A 25,280-nucleotide genomic window follows, 5' to 3' on the forward strand; every position below is an offset into this window, starting at 1 on the left:
CACACTGTGCTAGAGCATTTGTGAGGAATGTAAAGAAGTATTAGATATAGTTCCTGAAGGAGCTTATTATGCTGTAGTTGGGGAGATAAAACATGTACTTAATAACATGACAAGGAATTCAATGTTATATATACTGTTTCACACTGAATGAGGTAATTTGGAGGAGTTGGGATTTGATCTGGGCCCTAAAAGGTGCATGGGCCCAAGGTTCAGGAGAAAATAACGTAGGCATTCTTGATGAGGATATTAAAGAGGGAAAGTATAAAGGTGTGCAGGAGTGGGGTGGCTGATACTTCTTTATCTGGTTTATATAGGACACTAGTGGAAGGGTAAGTGCCTTGAAGGCCTGCCCCTCTCCCCCACCTCCACCTATTTCACAGTCTTACCAAAAATGCTGCACAGCTAGAAAGAGGAAGTCTCCCCTGCTGAGTGTGCAAGAGGAAGCACAGAAGATTCTGAGGGCCTGTGAGTGGTAATGACTGCTTTCACCCATGAGCCAATGGTAGAGGCGACAGGAAGACCAGTACACCAACCAGGCTGGGCCCCTCCGCCCAGAGGGTGTCACCACCCAAGCTGAAAGTGTTTGGGGAGATCAGGCACTGCTGTCTGGATGCTCCTTTCTCTCGGTGGCCATCATGTCTTTGACCTCTGCCTACCAGCATAAACTAGCAGAGAAGCTCACCATCCTAAATGATCGAGGTCAGGGCGTTCTCATCCGAATGTATAACATCAAAAAGGTAAGCGTGACCATCTGGGCTAGTACTAATTATTCCAGCAACAGTACGACAGAACCCTGAGGCCAGTAGATCCAGCCAGACTCCCTCCTCTTTCCCACTGGTTTAACTGGCCTTCAGTCACTCGGATTATATAGGACAACCAGTGCTGGCAGGCAGAAGGGGAGGTTTTTTTTTTCCCCAGGGTTTCCCCCTTCCTTAGTATGACTCTCACCCCAACAAGACTGTCTGCTTCCTGCTGGGTGTGGAGGTAGAGGTGGGTTGGGAAATAACTGTTTCGAATCACTTGGGTCTAGAATTCTGGGTCTTATTGTTTAGTGCTGATCCCCCACATTCTGACGATACCCAGAATTGGGTCTCTGGCAAAACCTTTTAGAGTGGAAGTACTTTCCCTAAAGGGAAAAAATAAATATGATATTTGGATTAAAATAAAAGAGCAGGTTCCTTCTGAGGTACTTAGAGTCTGAGACAGTTCTTGCTGTGGTCATATATGTGCGTGTTTAGGATAGGAACCGTGGAATTGGGAGAAGCTGGTGGCAAGAGACGGGCTAGGAGCTGAGCCTGGCGGAGCTAAGAGATAAAGACGGGTTGGAGTGGGGAGTTTCTGGAAGAGAAAATAGGGGACTTAGGGGAGGGGCTTTGTGCATTTTGTAATAAAACAAATCACTGGGAACACGGTTTCTCTGCCCCCGTGTACCCTATGAATGCCCTTCGGGATGAGATGCTTATATAATGGACAGAGTTGTGACACTGGGTCTCCCACAAAGTGTAACTTCTGAGCAGCTGCTTTTCTTACTCCTTCCGGCTTTGGCTGAGGGGTGGGGAGAGAGCTTCCTCTTTGTGCTGGGGCCAAGCAGGCATTAAGCTTTACCCAGCAAGACGACATGCCCAGGCTATTTAGCTCTTCTGATAGTTGGCTTCATGTCCTGGAACTTGTTGCTGACCTATGCTCCGCTTTTATAGTTCATTCCCAGATCCCCTTTCCCTAGAGAGATTGTGTGAGAATGCATAGTGCAGGAAGAGGTATGTTTCCGAGGAGCAGGAGAAAGGGTTGAAATGTAGTGTAATTTGTCTGTGCAGACTTGTTCGGACCCCAAATCCAAGCCTCCTTTCTTACTGGAGAAGTCCATGGAATCATCTCTCAAGTTCATCAACAAGAAATTTCCCAACATAGATATCCGAAACAGCACGGTGAGAATGCCATCCCTCTTCTCTCCTTTCTCTGAAATAACTCTATGCTTGGAGGGTTCAGACTCGCTTTTGTGTGCCTGTCTTTGAACTTGGCAGGGGATGGAGTAGCCTTCTTTCAGTTTTCCTAGGCTCAACCACAGGGCTTCAGGTTGTTGTAGTCTTGAGAATTCTGAGACAAGTTGGGATTCTCCTAGGGTGTCTGCAGCAAAGCATTGCCCCTTCTCCATTGTAAGATTCGCAAGAACCCTTTGTTTTTATGGAGAAAGAAAGCTCTGTGAACCCAGCAGTTGCGTATATTTTACTATTGTTTCCCACTCAGCGTTTTCTTGCTTATTGTCTTTGAATTATGTGTCTAGTGGCATATCCTTTACTTCTCATTTATTAAATAATAGCCCTAGATTTCTTACTACCTTAGCTGTAGCATCTTCTCATTCTGCTTCTTTTGACTTTCATGTAAATAGTAAACCTCTTTGGCTGAAAGAGAATTTGAAATTTCCTCTCATTTCATACTCTGTATCTAGTCAAGATCATATGCAACCATCCTACCTAGATAGAAATATCCTGTTTAAAGACCTTCCAAGTTCGAAGATTTTCCAACTTCCTCTGTCAGTGTATTTTAACCCTCTTTAAGACTGTTAAAGGTATAACCCCTATTCTTCTTGGGCTCCTTTGATCTATTGTATCCTTATTTTGTGTTTTTTATTTTGTTTTATGTTTCTCTCAGCAACATTTAGGACCAGTACATCGGGAAAAATCTGAGATAATTAGATTCCTCACCAATTACTACCAGTCGTTTGTGGATGTCATGGAATTTCGGGTGAGCTCTCTCTAGCCCAGGTCCCCAGAGTTTGGATGTTCATTTATGCTCCTTATCACTATTTTTTGAAAAAATAAGTTGTATTGATATGGAAGAATCTAAGTTATATTGCTAAATGAAAGTGAATTGCAGAATAATGTTTGATACGATTATATTTTTGTTTTAATAAAAGATACATAAACTTACATACACATAGTATTAGTGTAAACATAGGAAAGATTTGGAATATTATACATTAAACTGTTGAAAAGTACCTGCTTTTGGGGGTGGATTATTGTAATTGGCTTTAATTTATTTCACTACATACTTTTGTATTATTTGAGTTAAAATTTTTAAGTATTATTCCCCAATATTTTATTACAAGTCTACTGAAAAATTCCAAGAATAATACAGTGAGTATTGTTCTGCTCTCCCCCCTGGATCTCCTAATTTTTAATATTTTGCCATGTTTGCTTATCTTTATTATTTTGAACCATTTGAATTAGTTGCAGATATCGTGACATTTCTCTCCCTGAATACCTTGGCATAGATCTGCTAAGAACAAAAATATTTTCTTATATAACCCCAATACAGTTAAATTGTGCTGAGGAAATGTAACATTGCTGCAATGTTACAGTTAATACATAGCCCATATTCACATTGCTTTAGTGGTCTGAAGGGTCAGACACTGAACTTATGGTGTCATATCTCTCAGTTGTCACGTCTCTTTAGTCTTTATAATCTAGAATATTTCCTGGCCTTATTTTCTTTGACCTTTCTGAAGAATCCAGACTAGTTATTTTTCAGACTATCCCTTAATATGAATTTGTCTAATTGTTAACAGTGTTTAGTAGCGTAATACATGGATGATATTTTATTTGCGTTTTAAACAATGAGCATGTACTATTTTTGTAAACATAAACTGTAAAAAATTATTTAGTGCAATGTTTTTGGAAGGCAGATTAATACGGTGTTTCAAAAGTCTTAAAAATACATACTTTTTAATGTAACAATTCTAATTCTAGAAATTTGGAAACAGGAAACAGTCAGATAGAAGTACAAAAGTATATGTACCAGAATGTACTCTTGCGTTATTTATGATAGTGACAACTTGATAATTAATATATCAGATAAATAGAGGTTTAGTTAAAAGTTCAGAGTATATGTCTGTAAACGAATATTATACAACTATTAAGATGACATACATTTATATTAATTGGCACAGAAAAGTGTTCTTCACACGTTCTTTAGTGTAAAAGCAAATTACAATGCAGCTTAAGACAGGAGATGTCCCTGAAATGTATATTTACATAGATCAAAATGCATGGAACTTCTATATATGGTGAGATTATGAGTGATTTTAAAAACTAATTAAAATTGTTTGTATTTTTCTAATTTTCTGCAATGAACATGTATTATTTATGTATCCAAGAAATAATACAAATTTTAGTCATCTGAGGAATCTAAGGTTGTGATGGTATTATAGTATTTCTTCAGATGATATAGGAGCATCGGTCCCTGCCTTGGGTGTCCTGCATATACCCTAGGGAGCTAATCCAGGCCATTCATCGGATCACACAGTGAAGAGAGAAGTGGGAACACGAAAGACTGTTAAGTTTGAAGGAGGGTCAGGCCAGAGGTTATTAATTAGTAGTGGTTAGGAAGAAGGTAGGCACTGGTGGAGGTAGTAGAAAGAATGCTGGAAGCATATAAAAAGTTCTCTTACTAGGAAAAGCTGGAGTCCAAAGGAGATTTTAGGATACCTTCTGATTGCTGCAGTGGTAAAATTCTGAGCCCAGGGCATTTAATATGGCTTATTTAGGGCTGGAAGGAAAGTAGAGACTGAGATATTGTGCACTGTAAAGTAGGTAGGCTCTGAATCAGACAGACCTGGTTTCAAATCTCAGCTTTATCACTTACAAACTGTATGACTTTAGACAAGAAACTCTTTGAATACCAGTTTCTTTATCTATAAAATGGGGAAATAAGATTTACTGCATGAGGTATTTGTGAGAATTAAATGAGATAACACATTGGAAACATCTAGCCCAGTGTTTAGCATATAATAAAGTAATAGGCCAAGAATGTTAAATCCATTCCCTTCTGATTCTTGTCTTCATAGTAAAGACCTGTATAGTGACACTGGCTAATGGCTGAGAACAAACCTCATTTATACCCCTTGGGAATTGGGTTGCAGGAAGGAGTTGTAGAAAGGCCCTCCCAGCAAAGGAGGCAGCATAGACCTAGACAGAGGTCTTGAGGTCGTGTAGTATAGACAGAAGATCATGGGCTCTGGGTTCTAATTATGGTACTTTTCCTTACTGACTTTGGGATCTTCAGTGAGTTTCTTGACTGCTCTTAGCCCCAGTTTTCCCCTATGTGTTAATTTATACACAATCTTTTGGAGAAGATAACTTGGAAACATTTTTTCCCCATACACTTGATAAGTTCGACAAATGTATATATCTGTGTAACAACCGCCACAAAGTATAGAAAATTTTCATCAATCCAAAGTCTCCCTGTGCCTTTTTTTCTTCGGTCAGTCCGTGTACCCCCAACTCCTGGCCCCAGGCAGCCACTGATCGGCTTTCCAGATGAGATTTTTCTCTTTTCGAGGTTCATGGATGTAATTAGAATCTGTGCAGCATGTCTTCTTTTGTGTCTGGCTTCTCTCATTAAGCATGTTTTTCAGATTTGTTTATATTTCCTGTATCTGTGATTCGTTTTCTATTTTTGCTGAGCACTAGTTCATTGTATGGATACAATCTGCTTATCCATTTACCTGTTGATGGACTTTGGGGTTGTGTCCAGATTTTGTTGCTATTTGAGGACATTTGAGCACAAATCCTTGTGGGGCATATTTTTCATTTCACTTAGGTAAATAATGTAGAAGTTGAATTGCTAATACATATGGTAAGTATATGTTTAATTTTGTTAGAAATTGCCAAACTTTTTTCAAGTCATTGTTCCATTTTCCCTTCCCATCAGCCATATACTAGTGTTGCAGTTGCCGCACGTTTTCATCAACACTTGCTATTATCAGGCTTAAATTTTAGTCATTGTAATGGGTATGTAATGGTATCTTCTTGTGGTTTTAATTTGCATTTCCTTGATGGCTAATATTATTGAGCATCTTTTCATGTGCTTATTGGTCATTTTCATATTTTTTTATTATAAAATGGCTGCTCAAATCTTTTGGCAACATATTTTAAAAATAAAAAATATATATATACGCTTTGACCTAGCAGTTCCACTTGAGTAGAAATGAAAGTACTAATATGCAGAGGATAGGGTCAGGAATAGGAACAAAGCAAAATACTCATCAGTGGGAAAAAGGCTGAATGAATTGGCTATTATGCAGCCATTAAAAGGAAGTGCATTGTGCTCTACCAGATGACTTGAGGACTTTTAGCAGGTAAGGTTAATAAGAAAAGTAAAATGACATGAATGGTGTAATATCTCAATTTTATAATATAAATGATGATCAAAAAAACCTCTCTCTGTTTCTCCCTCTCTATCTGAATAAGATTATATAAATAGGGTGAAAATAAAGAAAAAAGACAAACCAGGTTATTAAACTGGTTTACCTGAGGGTTAGTCAGGATGGAGGGTGGGTGCTGATGTGGGGGGAGGGAAGTGTCCACAATGAAACTGCATACTTATGTAGGTAAAATTATGTATGAAAATAAAAATAATCCCTCTTACACTAGAATGAGGGTTAAATGAAATATGTGCAAATTACTTACTATTTAACACATAGTAGGTGATCAGTAAATAGAAACATGTAGAAAGTTGGGTACTATTCCCATTTATTAATAATTAACTTTTGAGAACAGGAGATTGATTCTAAGAACAGACTGACTTTGGGATTCATCATTAAAAACAGGTCTGATTTTTGATATTTTAGAGTCTATCAGATGATCTGCATTTTGTGGACTTTTTTGTGAAGGAAGGGGGCACTGGAGTGATAAGATCAAGGAAAGTGTGCAGAATGTAGTGGTGACTTGTGCCTCTGGAGACATGGGCATCTGGCAGGGTAGCCTCATAAGGACCCACTGACAGCTTACTGAGGAGCTGCCCCCTCTGCTCAGCAAGCCTCCCTTAAGTTATTCTGTGGCTCTCTGGGACCTCCAAGGGAGAGAAGCCTTTCCCTCAAATTCTGGTAGAACATGTCATCTTCTTTTTATTCTTTATTCATTCTCATCTCCAATTCTACCCCCAGGATCACGTATATGAACTTCTCAACACCATTGATGCCTGCCAGTGCCATTTTGATATCGTAAGATTCCTTGCAGTTCTCTTCTATCCTAGAGCCACAGAAGTGGTCTCTGTTGGGACAGTGTGGGGTGAGATGGGACTGCAGGAATGTCTATTTCTCCGGGGCTATAATATTATACATGATGAATACTATATAATCAATGAATGGATATTAATTCCAGGGTTATAATTCTCTTGTAAAAAGTAGTAAAGTGTATTTACATGTTAAGCAGGTCTGCAATGTAATTTATTTAATGCAATATGTACACAAAAATGTTCTTATTCCATCTCCTCCAACCCCCAAATGCTGCCTTATTTCCTGGTCTCTTTATGTCTTGAGCTCACTTTTAGCCCCTGACTTTTGTTCCAATTTTCTCCTTCTGAATTTGCAATCCTGTCAGTTTCTCCTTCTAAACAGGCACTTTCAGAGTCTGTTTGGCACTGTCTGGAATGTTTGGGGGAGTAGGGATTAATTGGCCTTGCTGTTCTTGGGTTCCTATGTATTTTCTTTGTAGAATCTCAACTTTGACTTTACTCGGAGTTACCTGGACTTGATAGTGACTTACACCTCAGTTATTTTACTTCTGTCACGGATTGAAGACCGACGGATACTCATTGGCATGTACAATTGTGCACTTGAGATGCTGCACGGACATGGGTGAGTTGGGATATACAGGATGAAGAACCTCATACAAGGTATTATGAAGTAAAGGGGATACAAGGGAAATAAATGCCATATTTTCTCATGTGAGAAACTGTAATCTACATGATGACCCAGGTAAAATAAAACAATTCAGAATACTCATAAGGGCATACACCAACAAGTGCACTTTTACGTATAGTTAAATCTTGAATATCTACTAGTGGATTATCCGTTTTACACTGTCTCTGATCAGGTTTTAATCCTCGACTGGCTGCCACTCTGCTTTTCAGGTTATTGCAAAAGGCAAGGAAAATTCTTTTTAGTATTGGTAAGAATAATATTAGTAAGGTTAAAGCCATTAGAGGTAAGTAATATATGATAATACATTCAAAGTCAAATATAAATGGATTTTGGATTATCTACAATTCTTTGCCTTTCCATTAGTGCAAATAAAAGTATTTAGAGGCTGATAAAGTGAAGACCAGAGGGATCAGAATGGGCTGTGGCACATTGTTCTATGTATGATGTGTATTCCCATGCGCCTACATGAATACCTAGGCACGTGACTTACACATTCGCTTTGAATATATGTATAGTATATCCTTTTGGGTTGTATACAGTTTTAGGTCCAGCCATATTACTTGATTTATAACAAATTTGATTCATAACTTGGTTTATAACTAATCAACATGAATTTATAGAGTACGTATCATGTGTCAGACCCTATTTTGGGTGCTTATAAGGAAGAAACCTTCATGGACCGGCCCAAAATTATGTGGTCTACGATAGCTTAGAATACCTGGGCCTGGAATGGGTTATCTGTATATGTAACTCACAGTTTGGTATCTTTGAAGATGGAAGAGAAGGCCAGCCCTCGCGCACATCTTTATCCTATATGCAGACATGAACATTTACGTCATGTTTAAAGGACGGCTGTGACTTCTCTTTCTTATGCTTTCTTCCAGTGACCCCAGTTTTGCCCGTCTGGGACAGATGGTCTTGGAGTATGACCACCCTCTGAAGAAGCTGACAGAGGAGTTTGGGCCTCACACAAAGGCAAGTCTCTTGAGAGAGTGGAGAATTGCTCAGGTAGAAGTATGTTGTCCTCATCATTGACATTACAGATTCACTTGCTTTCCCCCACAGGCTGTGAGTGGAGCTCTCCTCTCTTTGCACTTCCTCTTTGTCCGAAGGAACCAGGGAGCTGAGCAGTGGCGCAGTGCCCAGCTTCTAAGTCTCATCAGCACCCCCGCAGCCTATGATTAACCCTGCTGGCTCAGACACGGTGAGTTCCCTTTTCCTCATGTCAGTGGAAACATTCTCTTTCCAACGCCGTCTCTGTACAGAGTGCTTCTTCCCAGGAAATATCAGCCCTAGGAGCACTTTAGCTCTCTTCCAGGACATGCCTCTCAGTGGATCACCTCTTGTAGCTAAAAAAGTCATGGTTGGGTTCTAGTTTTTCTTTGGACCAGGATTAGTGTGTACCTGCCCATAGAAGGAATTTAATAAATGTTCATAGAATAAATGAATGGATGAAACTGAGTCATTAGGCACCTATTCAGCCCAGCAGGAACTTGAGCACAGATGTCAATTAATTAACAAGTGTTTTTATTCAACCAGTATTGACCGAAGGTTTTTATTTCAAAGAATTTATAGTCTAGTAGGGAAGATATGCCATGTAGTCATAAAAATAAAACTGATGGTACAAGATGAATGGGATGCACCAGAAGAGTGATTTATACCTTATGTGGTAAAAGAATCCTAAGGAGGAGGAGTCATGAGAGGATTCTGAGTATTGCTGTCCTGAACTCTTGAGGAGAAGTTATGTTAAACCTCTTGTTTGCCCTGACTTCCAGCCCAAAGTCCTTTTTTTTCTCTCTCTCAACTATATTCTTTTTGCTTCACTCTACTTCCAGTGCCTCACCTCTGTTATTATCAGGTTTCCCAGATATTGGCTTTTCAGAGTACCCTGATCCAGTCTGGTGAAATAAAAGTTGATTTTGATACTCAAATTCTCGCTTGACTGCCCTTGCTTTGACTGCCTTAGTCTTTGGCGTAGACCTAGTTAAATAACTGTTTAACCATCTCTACCTCTCTTTTCATAGATGGCCTGTGAGTACCTGTCTGTGGAAGTGATGGAGCGCTGGATTATCAGTAAGTTTTGTGGGATAAGGTGGGAACAGATACATATAGCAGCATGTTACATGGATATCAAGTTCTCAGAGTCTTCCTCTGCACTGTTTTACCCACCTCCAGTTGGGTTTCTTCTTTGTCATGGGTGCCTCAACTCCAATAGCCAGTGCCAGAAGCTGTGGAAGCTGTGTCTGCAGGGCTCCCTGTACATCACCCTCATCCGGGAGGATGTGCTGCAGGTGCACAAGGTCACCGAGGACCTGTTCAGCAGTTTGAAAGGGTGAGCCATGAGAGCCACACTAATCTTCGGGGATTTTTAGCCCCTCCTGACATCCTTTTCTAGTCTCCATAAGTGTCCCAAGTACGTGTGTGAAGGATTAATTCTGATTATTGAAGAAATATTTCTTGAATACATATTATTTACTAGGCACTTCCCTGGGTTTTAGGGATACATTAATTAATAAGATAATATAGAAGTTAAGATCATGGGCTCTGAAACCAGACTACCTGGGTTTGAATTCCAGCTCTACCACTTACTGGCAAGTGGCATCTTGGGCAAGTTATTTAACTTTTCCATGCCATGCCTCAATTTCCTTATCTAGAAATAATAATAGTACTTTCCTATGACCTACCTCATAGGGTTGTTATGAGGAATGAAAGAATAACTATAAAGCCCATAGAAAAGTACCTGGTACATTGTAAATGCTAGACATGTGCTTATTAAATAAAAAAAGACAGAGTCTCTGCTCTCAAAGAGCTTACATATTGGTGAAAAATAGGCAAACCGTTGTGATATAATAAGGGATTATGATGTTAAAATGAAAAATGCTACTAGCATTTAGAAGGATACTTAAACTGGCCTTGGAGGATCCGGAAAAACCTGGAGACAGATAGACCTGAAGAATTAAACGGGTGAAGTGTGTGTGTGTGAATGAAGATGGAAAGGCAAGGGAATTGCTTAAGGCAGAGGAAGATATTCTAGGCAGAGAAACTAACAAGATTTCAAGGCAAGAGGGAGCATGGCAAGTTCTAAGAAATTCATATAGCCTAGGTTACAAAAGTGGGGCTGTCTACGGAGACTGACTTGGAGAGGTAAGCTGGGGCCTTGTGTGTCCTGCCATGGAGTTTGAGCCTGCCCTAAAAAGGATAGGGAGGTCAATGAGTAATTTTAAATAGGGAAGTGGTAAGATCATATTTGCATTTTAGGAAAAAAATCACTCTGGCTGCAGGGAAGAAAAGAAGTTAGATGGAAAAAACTAGAGGCAGAGATTAATTGAGCAAATTAGGAGGAACTGAGGATGAAGTCAGAGTTTCTGGAATGGTCACTTGGTATTCCTGAAGATAGAGAACGTGTGATAAAAGCTAGTTTGTCAGGGAAAGGTGGTGAATTCAGTTTTGAGCAGATTGAATTTGAAGTGTTTGTAGAACACTGGAGATAGATGTGCATTAGACTTTTTACTTTGTGTTTCTGGAACTTAAGAGCAAGATCTGGATTCAGGTAAGATTGCTGAAATGGTAATTCAAGCCATGGGAGTAGGCGAGATTACTCACGGAGAACATGTAAAGTGAGAAGAGAGTGGGATAAAACCTCTGATGGGAACGCTGATGTTTAAGGGCTAGCAGAGGCAGAGAAATCAGTGAGAGGTGAAGAAGAGCAATACCAGAAGGCAAGGGAAGAAGACATACCAAGAAGGAAGGACCAGTTATCTATGTCAGATGATGTTGAGAGATCAGATACAATGAGGACTGGAAGATGTTCATTGAATTTGGCTCTACAGATGGTCTTAGTGCCCTTCTTGTGGACAACTTCAGGTGAGTGCTGAGGTTGAAACCTGGGTTGCATTGGGTTTAGGAGCAAATAGGAGGTAGGGAATTTAGTAAGTAACTCTTTGAGGAAGTTTGACTGTGAAGGGAAGAATAGAGAGAGAGCTATAGTGATGAGGAGGTGTGGGATTAAGGAAGGGGTCAAATATATTATTTTTTGTAGCTATAAAATGAACACCAGAAATGTAAAAAATACAAAGTGGAACTTGACTACGGTCTCACCTTGCAGAATAGTTTGCTGTATGTTTTCCAGATGCTTGTCTGTGTACATGTAAACATGTAAAAGTGTGCATATATTTTCAGCCTTATATAAGCAATGGATCCACATTCTACATTATATTCTGAAGTTTGCTTTTTTTTTTTAAACTTACTGTGTTTTGGATATCTTTGCATATCAGTCTATAGAGACTTACTATTTTTAACAGTCAAATAGTATTTCATTATGTTGTTGTAACATAATTTATTTACTCAGTCCACTGTTGATGGACATTTGAACTCTTTTCCTCACTTAAAAAAAAGGCCATTACAAATGATGTTGTAATGAACATCCTTAGACTTATATCTTTGTGAGCATTTCTTTTTCTTTCTTTCTTTTTTTTTTTGCTGGAGGCAAAGTAATTAGGTTTATTTATTTATTTATTTAGTTTTTAATGGAGGTACCTGGGATTGAACCCAGGACCTTGTGCATGCTAAGCATGTGCTCTACCACTGAGCTATACTCTCCCCCTCTTTGTGAACATTTCTAGAGGGTAAATTCTCAGAAGTGGGATTGCTGGGTAAAGGGTATGCATATTTCAAAGTGTAATAGCTCTTGCCCAATTGCTCTCCAAACAGATGTATTATCTATAGTGTATGAGAAAACTTATTCCTTATGCTCCCAACAACTGAGTATTATCATTAAAAAGTCATTTCCAGATTTAAGAGGAGTAATCCAAGACTAATAATTAGAAGTTACAGGAGGTAGATAGATAGAAATATATAGAAAAACGTCCTAATGATTACTACTTCTAAGGAATGGAAGGGATATTTGAAGGTGTTCAGTTCCCCTTCACTAACAATAACACTAACATATAAGATTTATAGTTTAGGGAGTTCTTTGACATAAAGATTTAATCTTTGTGTTACTTATACTGAAGTGTAAGTGTTAATATCTTTCTTCATAAATGAGAAAATGGAAGCTCAGTTTCAGTATCACTCAGTTAATAAGAGATGGAATTAGAAAATAATTCCAGATTTTTTGATTCTTAATCCTCTTGCTTTCCATTGTACCATGTAGAGGATGAAATAATTACCTACCAGGAATGCTGTGGAGTTGGATCCAGAGTTAATTAAGATACTTTCCAACTCTAATTGTTCTGATTTTGCGCTAAGCTCAATAAAGGGGTGGTTTGGAGAAAGGAAGTGAAAGGTTATAAATTCAACTAGTGTGGTGGCAACAGATGCAGGACAAGAGAAGACGTAGAGCACACAGAGCTGAAAGTAATGTGGGACTTTTGGATCACTAGCAGAAAGAAAGAAATATGGTCAGGAGAGTCAAATATTACAGGCAAACAAAGGACGTTGAAAAGGCCATCGAATCTGGTGATTCAAAAGTTCATGGTGACTTAGAGCAGTTTGCTTAGTATCCAAGGTTATATGGGCTTCCAGGATTAGTGAAAGGTGAGGTGGAAAAAAGTAGGGCTATCTCTCTGGAGGAGTTCAGTGATGTGGGAAAATGGACAAAGTTCATCAGATTGTCGGGGTCAAGCGAGGATCCTTTTAGAATAAGGGAGGTTTTGAACTTACGTATTGGGAGAAGAGAATAAACCAGTGGAGAAGGAAAGTGACAAAGGAATAAGCTTAAATTCCAAGAGAAGGTGGCTGGGAGTGGGAGCCAGGGTAGAGCTGGAGTAGCTACTTCTACTAGAGAGCAGGGTCTGGGTCGTATTTATACGCCACTTCTTGTATTTTCCTCAAACCTGGAAGGACTTGGCTTGAAGGTGTCAAGGCAGGAGCACAGGACAAGACATCTAGTCCCAGCTTTGCCATTAAAACCCTGTGTGACCTTGGGCAAGTCACTGCTCTTCCCTAGGTATTGTTTTATTTGCCAGTTAATGACGGCAACTAGATAATCTCTTAAGTTCTCTGAGTCTCTTGTTGACAGGCCAGGGTGAAAAGGGGGATCTTTGGAAAGATCCTGGTGGTGAGTACTGCCCATGCTCCCCTCAGGCTGTAGTTGGGAATCTGTGAGGACTGGGGAGGTGGGACAAGGCCTCCAACTGGTGGTGTGGCCGACCTTGCTGTGCTTGTGTCAATCCGCAGGTATGGCAAGCGAGTGGCCGACATAAAGGAGAGCAAGGAACACGCGATCGCGAACAGGTAAAGGTAGGGAGTGAGCTCTCGAGAGGGGTTGGAGCAGCACTCTCTCCTGACCTGTGTTCTCACTCAGCCACCCCAGTTTCTCTCCAGCCTTATTGTCTCAACCCCAGAACTTGCTGCTGCCCCAGATCCTTGTGCTTCCTTACTGAGTCTAACTAGCACTGAGCCCTCCTTCTGGCTGACACCCATCCTAAATGCAGCTCTTCCGCACTGCCTTCGGAGGATTTTTAAGCCTAGGAGAGGCAGTATTCTCTAGTTTCCACTTTCTTTCTTCAGTGGCCAGTTTCATTCTCAACGACGCCAGTTTCTGAGGGTGGCTGTGAAAGAGCTGGAATCTGTGTTGACTGATGAGCCAGGACTGCTGGGTCCCAAGGCAAGAGAAAGAAATGCTGGGAGGGGGATGATGTCCAATGATAAAAGGCTCCTATATGGGAGGTGGCTTGGCATTCATGAGTTTTTGCATTTCTGAATTTTTGTGATCTATTTGTATTTGTATATGCTAATTCCCTTGAATCTTCTTGGAGTACCCTAAAGTTTTTGTATCTCTTTTTTGGGGCACTATTACAGTATATCATATGTTATAGCTATTTGTGTGCTTGTCTCATCCTGTATTTGAGAGTGAACTAATTGAAGACAGAGCTTGCTTTTTTTTTTTTAAAACACATACATACCTAGTAAATATTTCTAAAATTTAATTTGATAAGGGGATATTGACTGTGAGCCAATGTCAACATATATACATGTCTGGTTCTTGTCAGATAGTTTTTGGTGGGTTTTTGTGTTTAGCGTTGGACAGTATTGTTGGTGTGGCTACACAATTGTATCCGTATGTATATTTTCTTGATAGTTTTCTCTGTGCTTTGAAATCCATTTTTAAAGTAGAAAATTCTCATAGTCCCTGTCCCCTCCTTAGGCCCTTTTTGCTTTCATGGCCCTGTCCTTCATTCGTGATGAGGTCACTTGGCTGGTTCGCCACACAGAAAATGTCACCAAGACAAAGACACCAGAGGACTATGCTGACTCGTTAGTACCTGGCGTGGTTAAGATTCTTGACCTTAGATGGACTGGGAAAAGGGATCGGGGGGGGGCATGAAATGACCTCGGGAGGTTACGGTTTCTGCCCTGTTGTCACTGTCTTTGTCTCGGTACACATTTTCAGTCTCGTACATCTCTGTCTCATCCTTGACCTTGTAGGAGCATTGCAGAACTGCTTTTCTTGTTGGAAGAGATTCGGGCTCTGGTCCGAAGACACATCAAGGTGATACAGCAATACCACCTTCAGTACCTGGCCAGATTTGATGCTCTTGTGCTCAGTGACATCATTCAAGTATGTTTAATTGGTGATACTTTGGAAATTTCAGGGTGATTCCTGGTCATTTTTCCCTGAGGGCCACCCTGGCTGAATCTCATGCTCTGTAGATTGTGTATCAAAAAGCCCAATTTTCCCCTCTACATTTGTTTAAGAAAAAAAAGACTAATAATCTGAGCAGTTTTTCCCCAACTGAAGCTGCATAGAAATAGGAGAGAAAAATAAAGGGCGGTTGGGTGTTAGCATGGCAGGGAAGTAAGGAAGTTTCGTCTGTGTCTTGCAAGGCTCTTTCTCTCTATTCATGGCCCTTCGCAATTCTTTCTACCTTCATACACTGACTGAGACTTGTGGTCCTCGTTTCCCTCCTGGTGGAACTTATTCCCCCTTGACGGTAACCCCCCCTTCTCTTTTAGAACCTGTCTGTGTGTCCTGAGGAGGAGTCCATCATAATGTCCTCATTCGTCAGTACTCTCTCCTCTCTAAATCCCAAACAAGGTAACCGGAGGGAAATGGAGGAGGAAGAGTATATGTGAGGGTGAACATCTTGTTTTTTCTAGAAATATTGATCTCTCGAGCCAGGGAATGGGTCAAGATGACTCTGAAGAGCCTCTCGCATTCCATGCAGTTGGATAGAGGTACTGTTTTATTAGTTCCTTTTAAACTGCTATTTCTCTTACAGTTGATAATGGAGAGAAATTTGAATTTTCTGGACTGAGGCTGGACTGGTTCCGTCTACAGGTAGGTCTATTCCTGTTAATGGTCCCCCATTCTCAGGGTTTTTTCTCCCTCACGATCCCTTCTCCCTTTAACTCCTGAGCTCTGCTGTATGGAGTGACTCAACACTGAAAACTGCTGATTGGGCAGTACAAACCCCAGCCAGACTGTCTCAAGGCTGAGAGTCCTTTTCATTTATCTTGTGTTTCTCTACTCTTTCCCCAACCCCAACCGCAGGCATACACCAGTGTGGCTAAGGCTCCCCTGCATCTGCACGAGAACCCTGACTTAGCCAAGGTGATGAACCTCATTGTCTTTCACTCCCGGATGCTGGACTCAGTGGAGAACATGCTGGTGGAAACTTCTGACTTATCGATTTTCTGGTATGTTCTGACTCAGAGTTCTTTATCAATTGCTCTGATCTCTTGCCTGCCTCTGTGGAGGACTCTGATTCCCCTAGACGTGCAGGAAAGACTTGTTTTCTTTGAGATCTCCTGAAAGGCAGATGCTCAAACTCCACTGCTTCCTCATTCCAGCTTTTACCAAGTGATAGGAATTTGAAGTTGATTCCCTTTTGTGCCAGCTTCCATTAGGGAAGGCCGTTTGGACTTTACGCAGCCCTCCCTTCTCTGGGATAATTTGACTGTCTTTTCCTCATTGTTATCTTTGGAACCTTCTTCAGCTTCTTTTTATTCTTTGGACACAGTGACTTTAAAGAGACATGGAAAACTTGGAGATTTAGTGTAGAGAACTAAAAATAATTGGGAGGGCTGGGGAATAGGGCCTTTGGAGAATGCAAATTGGTTCATCTTGCTTAGGTATCATTTGGCATTTACTGAGTGACCACTGTTGTGTGTGCATAACTCTACCCTTTGAAGGATCCAACACACAGCAAGCTATGTTGGCTCGGCTCTCTGCAGTCAGCGTGGGTGGGGCGATACAGTCCCCACATGTGAAAAGGACATCAACATAATAATTGCAGATGTCAGAACGTGTAACAGGAGTGCATGATGTCAAGAGGATACAGGTTTAAGGAATGATCAGTATCCCGAAATTTATTTGAGAAAGTTTTCTGGAGCCTGAGTGTCAAATTTTGGGAGGACTGTAAATTAGTAGTACTTCTAAATGAGGGGGAAATGGCCCAAATCATGCAGAGGTTCTGAGGGAGGAATAGTTTGTGCAAGGAAAGGGAAGAAGATACCAGTAACCTGCCCTGGGGTTCAGTGAAAAGGTCTGAAAGGGTTGCGTTTCTTGGGTTCTTGTTTGCCTTAAGGGTAGGGAAATTGAAGAGGGAGGGATGAATATAAATAAATATTTGTTGAGGGAATGACTATTCTCTCCACCTCAAAGGGACCAGCTCATAAACCCTGGTTTTAAGTCTCCTTCCCCTTTTTCCTCAGCTTTCATCTCCGTACCTTTGAGAAGATGTTTGCTATGACCCTGGAGGAACCTGCCATGTTGCGTTATGCCATTGCCTTCCCCCTGATCTGTGCTCATTTTGTCCAGTGCACTCATGAGATGTGCCCAGAGGAGGCGAGTACCCTGAAATCCAAACCCTGTCATCTCTCTAATCACATCTTACTCTTCCAAAACACAATTCTGAGGGTTGATTTTGGTCCCAGGAAGGGTACAAACATAGATGTCTGATACAAGTCCCTAAATGTCTCAACTTTATGTAGAACGTATCCTCTCTCTGGGTCTCTTTCTTCTTCTGTAGGAGTGGGTGGCCCAGGCCAGGGGATCAGAGCAGTATTAAGAGGAAGAACTGGCTGTCTTGGTGATGACAGTTTCTTCCTTGGTTCCTCTTTCCCAAAGTACCCCCACCTGAAGAACCATGGCCTTCATCACTGCAACTCCTTCCTGGAAGAGTTGGCCAAGCAGACAGGCAACTGTGTCCTGGAGATCTGTGCTGAACAGCGAAACCTGAGCGAGCAGGTAGGCTCAGCCCTCTCTCTGTATCTGCCTCCCCTCTGCCATCCCTCAGTGTCTTCCCTCTACCTACTGTTGTCTTCCTCTTAAATGCCAAGTTCTCTGACCCTTTCAGGTAGGGCTGGGCTTTTGTGTACTTGAGTTGATGGCAAGCTTCTTTTCTAGTTGACTTTTTTTTTTTTGAGAAGTGGAGGTAATTAATTTTTTTTCCTTTGAAATTTATCTTTTGTGATGGATGTACTGGGGATTGAACCCAGAACCTCATGCATGCTAGGCATGCACTCTTACCACTGAGCTATATCCTACCCACTAGCAAGCTTCTTTTCTTAGTGTAGTCCTTTCAGTCTTTACTCCCTTAGCACTAGGGGTGTCTAAAAATACTCTTATTTAAACAGCTGCACTCCAACAAAATCTGTGCTCTCATTTGAAGAGTTCCAAGAGATGAGTTAACTTTCTAATTCACTTCCCCTCCCCTCTCTGCTCTGCGTGTACACACTTAGAACAGTGGTCCCCAGATCACCTGTCTTGTCTCACCTTTCTGTCCATCTGCACCCTGATCTGCGGCTGTCTGAACATTTTCAGGCGCCTCCTGTGTGTTTATCCTCAGGGCTTCTTTCTTGTCCTTGTCTGTTGTTTTCCCCTCCCCTCCCTTGTGGCTGACTCACAGCACCTGGTCATGATTAGCTCAACCTAAATTTACAGAAAATTTGAAAATGAGGAAATTGTTTTGCTGTTGCCCTGGAGTCTTTTAGGTTTCCTAGACTACCCACCCTTCCTGGGTTTGAGTCAGGCTTTGTAGCAACTTTGGTAGAAGGAGAGTCTGGTTGTGTGTGTGTGTGTGTGTGTGTGTGTATTATTATGTAATCTTTCCATTTTCTTGCATGTAAAATGGGGATAAAAATAGTTTCTTTATAGAAATATTATAAAGGTGAAATGAAATACAGTGTGTTAAATATTTGGTGTGCAAATCTCAATAGATGTTAACTGCTGTATTATTTGGTACTTACTGGTCACTAAGCCCTGTGCTGGGTTTGGGGGGTGGTCCCAGAAGGGAGGTACACTATCCCTGCCCTTGGGGAATATCCCAGTTTAAGGGAAAAAGGAGTACAAATAATATGTTTGAAAGAAATTTAATAATCAATGCAAAGAAGAAATGTAAACAAGTACGATTATGGGAATATTCATCACTCAGTTTGAATTCCTATTACATGCAGGGGACACAGCTAAAGATACTTGCTCAGTGCTGAAATCAGAATTGACTAAAACATGACGTGAGTGTGATTTTCACACACACCAGTACTTTTGCAAATGAGTATTGTCCCCTCCAAAGTTATTGTTTTGAATAAATGATTAGTGATGTTGCCATTACTGATGGAGTTACATTTTTCGGAACTACTTTTAGAATCTGCCATTTTTGCATCACTTCACAGTTGACACATCTTGCCCATCAAGGTAGACTTGATTTTTTTGGAAACAGTAAAAGTTTCGATTTAAAAAAATGAAGTATGACTATCGAGTAATAAAACGAGTTTTCTCATGGCTGTTATCCTGCTCTAAGAGTAATTCCAGATGAGGAATTTCCACACTTGCTCAGCCACCTTGGATTAAATGGAGGGAATTCCAAGGTGATAACCTTGAAGGAGATGCCTGAATATAGAATTCTATCTTATATTTTCTGTATGGCTAACTTGGGTATCTCAGTGACCAGAAGAGATGCAGGATTGATGTTTAACTAGCAAGAAATATGATATCTTATTTTAGAAAAAGAGAAGTGGAAAGAGAGTGCTGGCCACACTGAACTCTGAGTCTTTGCAGGGCTGAGGTGGTGTGGGTAACTGTCTCCATTGGACAGAATATGAAGAGATGTAGCAAGTGAGATGGGCAGTCCATACTGACAGAACCAAACTGTCTTTCCAGGTTGGAGGACCCCAGAAAGCACGACTGAGTGGGGCTCTTAGATCGTATTATCTTACTTGAATTTTTCCACTAGGGAAGACTCTCTCTCCTAGGAAGTGGGTAGAGGATTGATGATCTGATCCCTGAAGGACACTGCCGCCTTGAAACTTTGAGCCTAAACATGGGGAGATATTTAATGAAAAATGAAAGGGGTGAGCACATTCCAAATAGGCCCCCATTAGAGAAAGAGATGCATGGAAGGAAAGAGAAGAAAGGTGGAAAGAGAAGAGAACAGCAGTAAGGAAGCGTGGGGAGTGTATAGCTCAAGTGGTAGAGCACATGCTTAGCATACACAAGGTCCTGGGTTCAATCCCCAGCACCTCCTCTAAAAATAAACAAATAAATAAACTTAATTACTCCCCCCAAAAAACAATAAGGGAGGACCTATTTATAGCTGTTAGATGGACTGCTTGGCAGTTTTAAGAACAAATCTGATTTCTCCATTTACTTGTGTTTGTTTCTAAAGCTTCTTCCTAAGCACTGTGCCACTACCATCAGCAAGGCCAAGAACAAGAAAACCATGAAGCAGAGGCAGACTCCCAGAAAAGGAGAGCCTGAGAGAGACAAGCCAGGAGCTGAGAGTCACCGGAAGAACCGCAGCATTGTCACCAAGTGAGGACTGGGGCCCCAGAGGGCCAGCCGGGACTACATCAAAGAAGGGAGAACAGGGAAGAGGGGAGGTGATGCAGCAAGAGTGCGGGAGCGGGGGGAGTGGGGGAGTGCAGTGGGGAGTAGGGTGGGGAGTGCGGTGGGGAGCGGGGTGGGGAGTGGCAGAGGCGGAAAAGCACTTCAGCGTGTTCTACTTTGCCTTTGAAGTCAGCATCAGTGTGTACAGCTCTAGGCTGAGTTTTCCTACAAGATGGAAGGGGTCTAAGGGTCATGGGCCTGACAGATCCTTCCCAGATACTATCATGCAGTGCCAGACCTGTAATCGAGGCTCATTTTACTTTCTCAATTTTACCCAGCATGGACAAGCTGCACCTAAACTTGACGGAATTGGCACTGACAATGAATCACGTCCACAGCTTCTCTGTATTTGAACACACCATCTTCCCTTCTGAGTATCTCAGCAGCCATCTGGAGGCCAGACTCAACAGGTATCACTCTCTTCTTTGTCTTCTGTTTGCATAGTATGGTAGTTCTCAAAGTTAGGTTTCTTTGGATTCATCTTGGTGGTCATTCTGATGCAGTCAATCTGTCTAGATCCCAAACATCTCTATTAAAAGCAAATAAACAAAAGGAATCCCAAACCTCTACAGATGGTTTTGATGAACAACCAGAACTAATCATCACCAGTTTAGTAGAGCGAGTGGGGCCTTTGCAGTCAGCAGACCTGTGTTGACATTCTGGCCATTAGCTAAGACACTGGAGCAGGTTATCTCACCTGTTTGAGCCTTAGTTTCCCTTCCCTTTAAAGTAAAGATAGTGACATTTACCTTAGAATGAGAATTATCTGTAATTGAGAATTGGTAGAGAATTGAAGATAATAATGAATGACATATATAGGCCTCAACAAATAAATTTCCTTCCCTCCACTTTGCCCATCATTCCATTGCTTCCTAAAGTAGCAAGAACATTCCTTGTATTGGAATTGGGCACTATAGCCAGCAAATAGGGGAATGAAGAGAAGAATTATTATGAATAATCTCTTAGTCTTCCATGTTTCATTTGGAATATGTAGTATATTTACTCATTCATTCAACACATATTTATTGAACATATATTATGTGTCAGCAGCGTTCCAGGAGCTGTTGATATAGCAGTATACAAAATGAATAAACATCCCCGGCCCCGTAAAGCTTACCTGCTAGTGGGAGAGGGAGGGACAAACAAAAGAAGAGAGTAGGATGTATAGTAGGTTAGATAATGCTAAGTGCTTAGCAGGAAACAAAAGCAGGAAAAGTGGCGATGGTGAAGTTTTACTTAGGGTGGCCGGAAGACCCGCTCATGAAAGTGACATTTGAGTAAATTCCTGAAGGAACTGAGGAAGCCAAGTGTGTGACTATCTGGGGAAAGAACATTTTAGGCAAGTGTGAAGGCCCTGAGGTGGGAACATGCCTGGTGTGTTCGGGGAACTTGAAGGAGGCTAGCATGAGCCGGAGGGGGGCTGGTGGGACGTGAGGTCAGAGAGGTGGGAGGAGTGGCAGACTGACAGTTCAGGTGTTTCTGTGTCATTGGGAGGACTTTGGCTTTTATTCTGAGTGAGATGGGGAGCCGTGGCAGGGTTTGAGCAGAGCAGTAACACGATTTCGCTCAGTATTTCAGTAGGTTCACTCTGTCTGCACTAGAGGGGCAAGGACAGAAGTAGGGAGAACAGTTAAGAGTCTGTGTTGTGATTGTAGGAGAGGCAGATTTGTTTTTCAGTTAAGGTTTTGCTTGAGTGACAGTAAAATTTGTTTTTATTCCGTACACTTTAGCTATATGGAAGGAAGTGTCTCAGGTGCATAACAAAATGTCAGGAAGGCGACAATTTGATCATTACTTATATGCAAACCTTCAGAAGCTGGCAGTGGTCTAGGCCCTGGAGCAGCATGGGCATGATATTCCGGTTTTCCCTGAATATTTGGCCTCAGTGAAAACTCTAAGATAGATCAGGCTTGCCTCCGGTCTGTCCCTTCCGCATTACTTTCCCTCGAGTGGTGCCTCCTCTCTTTTCCTTTTCACCTGGGGAGCAGGCGCTCCTGTTCCCTTCCTCTCCCCTGCCATAAACATTTCTCCCAAAACACAAAAACAAACAAAAAACTCCCAAACATTTGTGGCTTTAGGAAGAATCTGATGAACTCATTCATACTGATGTGCTGATGACCAACAAAAGCTTGTCATTGGCAAAGTCTGTTGTTCCTCTTTCTCTTACTCTTTACCTTTTAAGGAAGGTAGCCTTAAGGCAGAGGACTGACTCTAATTGTGAATTCTCAGGTTCCTGGGGAAGGTAGTTTGGAAGGAGCTGGGGGTGCAGTGAGGAGGAGTGTTCCTGGTGTGCCCCTGAAGTAACACAGCGTGGCCAGTTATTCTGCCTTCTCTAAGGCTGGCTACAACTGTTTGCCAGCCAAGTGTACTCTCTCTCTGCCTGGCATCCCATGGCCACTCCGGATTGCACTGCACTTCCAAGGATTTCTAGGTGTGGTTTTCCATTTCTGACAGTGGTTGGAACTAATTCTTCCCAAGGAGTAAAGACAAATGCTGGCTGTAAGAATGCAGGTGGCGTGAGCCCACATGTAGAGTTAGATGGCATTTGGGAGCCCAGGTCTTTTACCACCTGACCTAATTTCTCCAGAGGAGGCAGAAGGGCATAGTGGTTGAGAGTCAAATGCTGTTAGATTCAAGTCCCCGCTCTGCCACTTGCCAGCTGTATGGTCTTCACAGATGGCAGGTGGCTTCCTATCTCTGTCCCAGTTTCCTCATCCATACAATGGGAATAACAATTATACTTACCTTATAGGGTTGCTGTGGGCTTTACACAAGATAATGCATGTAATTAAATCATAGTGCAGCACCTGGAACACAGTGTAAATGTGATAACTGATACTATGTTCATCATTATGATTGTAATTATGGTTTTTGTCCCCCAGAGCCATTGTGTGGCTGGCTGGCTACAATGCCACGACCCAGGAGATCGCAAGGCCTTCCGAGCTGTTGGCAGGAGTCAAAGCATACATCGGTTTCATACAGTCACTGGCACAATTTTTAGGTGCAGATGTGTCCAGAGTCATCCGGAATGCTCTCCTGCAGCAGACACAGCCACTGGACTCGTGTGGGGAACAGACTATCACCACTCTCTACACAAATTGGTCCGTGTTGCTTCTCCTCTTGCCTCACCTCTCTCTTGGTTAGCACTTTCCCCTTTATGCAGTGGGACCTCAGGACCAGGCATTTTAGCTTCTCGGGTCATAGACCCCCAAACAGAGGTTTGTTTCCGCTTGAGGACTGGAGCAGTAAGCTGGGGCAAACTCAGGTCCCCTTCTGTCCACCATGATGTTTCTTTCTAACCTTCCATGTAACGTCCGTCGACCTACTCTGTAGCAATTTGACATTTTCCCTCTTAATCTCCAGTTCCTAACCTTCCTTTTCTGGGTTCTTACTGTTTTAATTTCTCTCTTCCTTTTTCTGAAGTTCTCTTATTTTTCTTTTCACTCAGCTTCTCCCTTTGAAGGCCATTCTGTCTACCACCATCTCTCTGGAGCACTGTTTCCTCACCTCCCGACATGACCATGTTGAATCTAGTAGATTATTCTTCGTAGGGAGAGGGGGCTTCCTCCCCAAAACTGAAAGAGGCAGAAATCAGCAATAGTTCCTTCGCGATGGAAAGGAGGTGGATTCCTATCTCCCTAGGCCACTGGGTGGCGCTCTTCGTCCAGTCTTAGCTCCGCAGGAGCCAGGCTGCAAAGAACCCCCTGAAGAGGGGGAAGGACTGAGACAAGGTTTGCGGTACAAATGCCAACAGGGACAAATTAAAAGGAAAAAAACCCCACGCCTGAGAGCTGGGTTTGACCTCCCTATGGTTAGCTTGTGACTTCTGTAAGACGTAGGCCCAGAGCCAGTGCCTGGGTAAGTGACAGGGTTTGGCCAAGCCCTCTGCTGACACTGGCTGGAGGCCTTCTCAGCTTTCCCAGAGGTTAGGAGGGAATATTTGTAGACTGGATGACAAGTGTTCGTGGGGCTTCTCTCTGTCCGGGAGGTTTGACTTGAGACCCACTTCCAGGATCCTAGGCCCTGGGTCCAACACTCTCATTGGAGAGGTTGGGGCTAAGTATATTTCAGAGAAGCCCAGTCAGGAGGAGTCTTTTCCGTGTCAGCTTGGGCTTGTCTTACCTGACAGAGAAAGGTCAAGGGCGAGGGGAGCGCAATACTTGGAGTAGAGGGGTTTGGTGGGGGAAGTGCACACCATTACATTTGGCAGCACAGTGAAATTCTCTGTAGGTTAGAGGCAAAGCGGAATGACGTTACTGCCAGTCATTTTTGAGCCAGCAGCTTGGAGTGTTAATTAGGGTGTTGTGCTGTCTTCTTCGAGTCTCTTCTCCCTACCTCAGCCTTTGGTGGAGTTTCTCTTCCTGAGCCCAGTGGTGGTAGGGAGAAGGGGTTGAACACTAATCTTCTGTGCTTTCTTTGCCAACCCTGTAGGTACCTAGAAAGTCTGCTTAGACAGGCGAGCAGTGGGACCATCATCCTCTCCCCAGCCATGCAGGCCTTCGTCAGCCTCCCCAGAGAAGGGGAGCAGAACTTCAGTGCAGAAGAATTCTCTGACATCTCTGGTGAGCCCACAGCCTGGTCTCCCGGTCAGGGAGCTGAGCCTTTTCCTTTAATACACTTACACAGCCTGAGGACCCCATCTAGATTCTTTTACCTTCCCAGAGGCTCATTCTGTACTCTCCTCAGCTTCTCTGTTAGATTCCACTGTAGGGACAATAAAAAGAAGTTCTAGGTGAGACCCAGCATTGA

General features: G+C 42.1%; 1 protein-coding gene across 1 annotated transcript in view; it reads left to right on the forward strand.

The window, feature by feature from the left end:
* The first annotated feature begins 514 nt into the window (after window positions 1-514).
* Window positions 515-25,280, forward strand: part of NCKAP1L (NCK associated protein 1 like) — a 39,234-nt gene continuing 14,468 nt past the window's right edge. Inside the window, 23 exon segments of the mRNA XM_014557369.2 lie at window positions 515-737; window positions 1,815-1,925; window positions 2,650-2,742; window positions 6,944-7,000; window positions 7,494-7,636; window positions 8,587-8,677; window positions 8,768-8,878; window positions 8,880-8,906; window positions 9,727-9,775; window positions 9,878-10,034; window positions 13,880-13,936; window positions 14,213-14,309; window positions 14,850-14,959; window positions 15,131-15,263; window positions 15,659-15,740; window positions 15,925-15,983; window positions 16,197-16,342; window positions 17,360-17,492; window positions 17,775-17,894; window positions 20,311-20,456; window positions 20,810-20,941; window positions 23,414-23,632; window positions 24,963-25,093. Of these exon segments, the coding sequence (XP_014412855.1) occupies window positions 636-737; window positions 1,815-1,925; window positions 2,650-2,742; window positions 6,944-7,000; window positions 7,494-7,636; window positions 8,587-8,677; window positions 8,768-8,878; window positions 8,880-8,906; window positions 9,727-9,775; window positions 9,878-10,034; window positions 13,880-13,936; window positions 14,213-14,309; window positions 14,850-14,959; window positions 15,131-15,263; window positions 15,659-15,740; window positions 15,925-15,983; window positions 16,197-16,342; window positions 17,360-17,492; window positions 17,775-17,894; window positions 20,311-20,456; window positions 20,810-20,941; window positions 23,414-23,632; window positions 24,963-25,093 (2,506 nt within the window). The 5' untranslated portion in view covers window positions 515-635.

This window comes from Camelus ferus, chromosome 12 (assembly GCF_009834535.1).
Source record: "Camelus ferus isolate YT-003-E chromosome 12, BCGSAC_Cfer_1.0, whole genome shotgun sequence".
Classification (NCBI taxonomy): Eukaryota; Metazoa; Chordata; class Mammalia; order Artiodactyla; family Camelidae; genus Camelus; species Camelus ferus.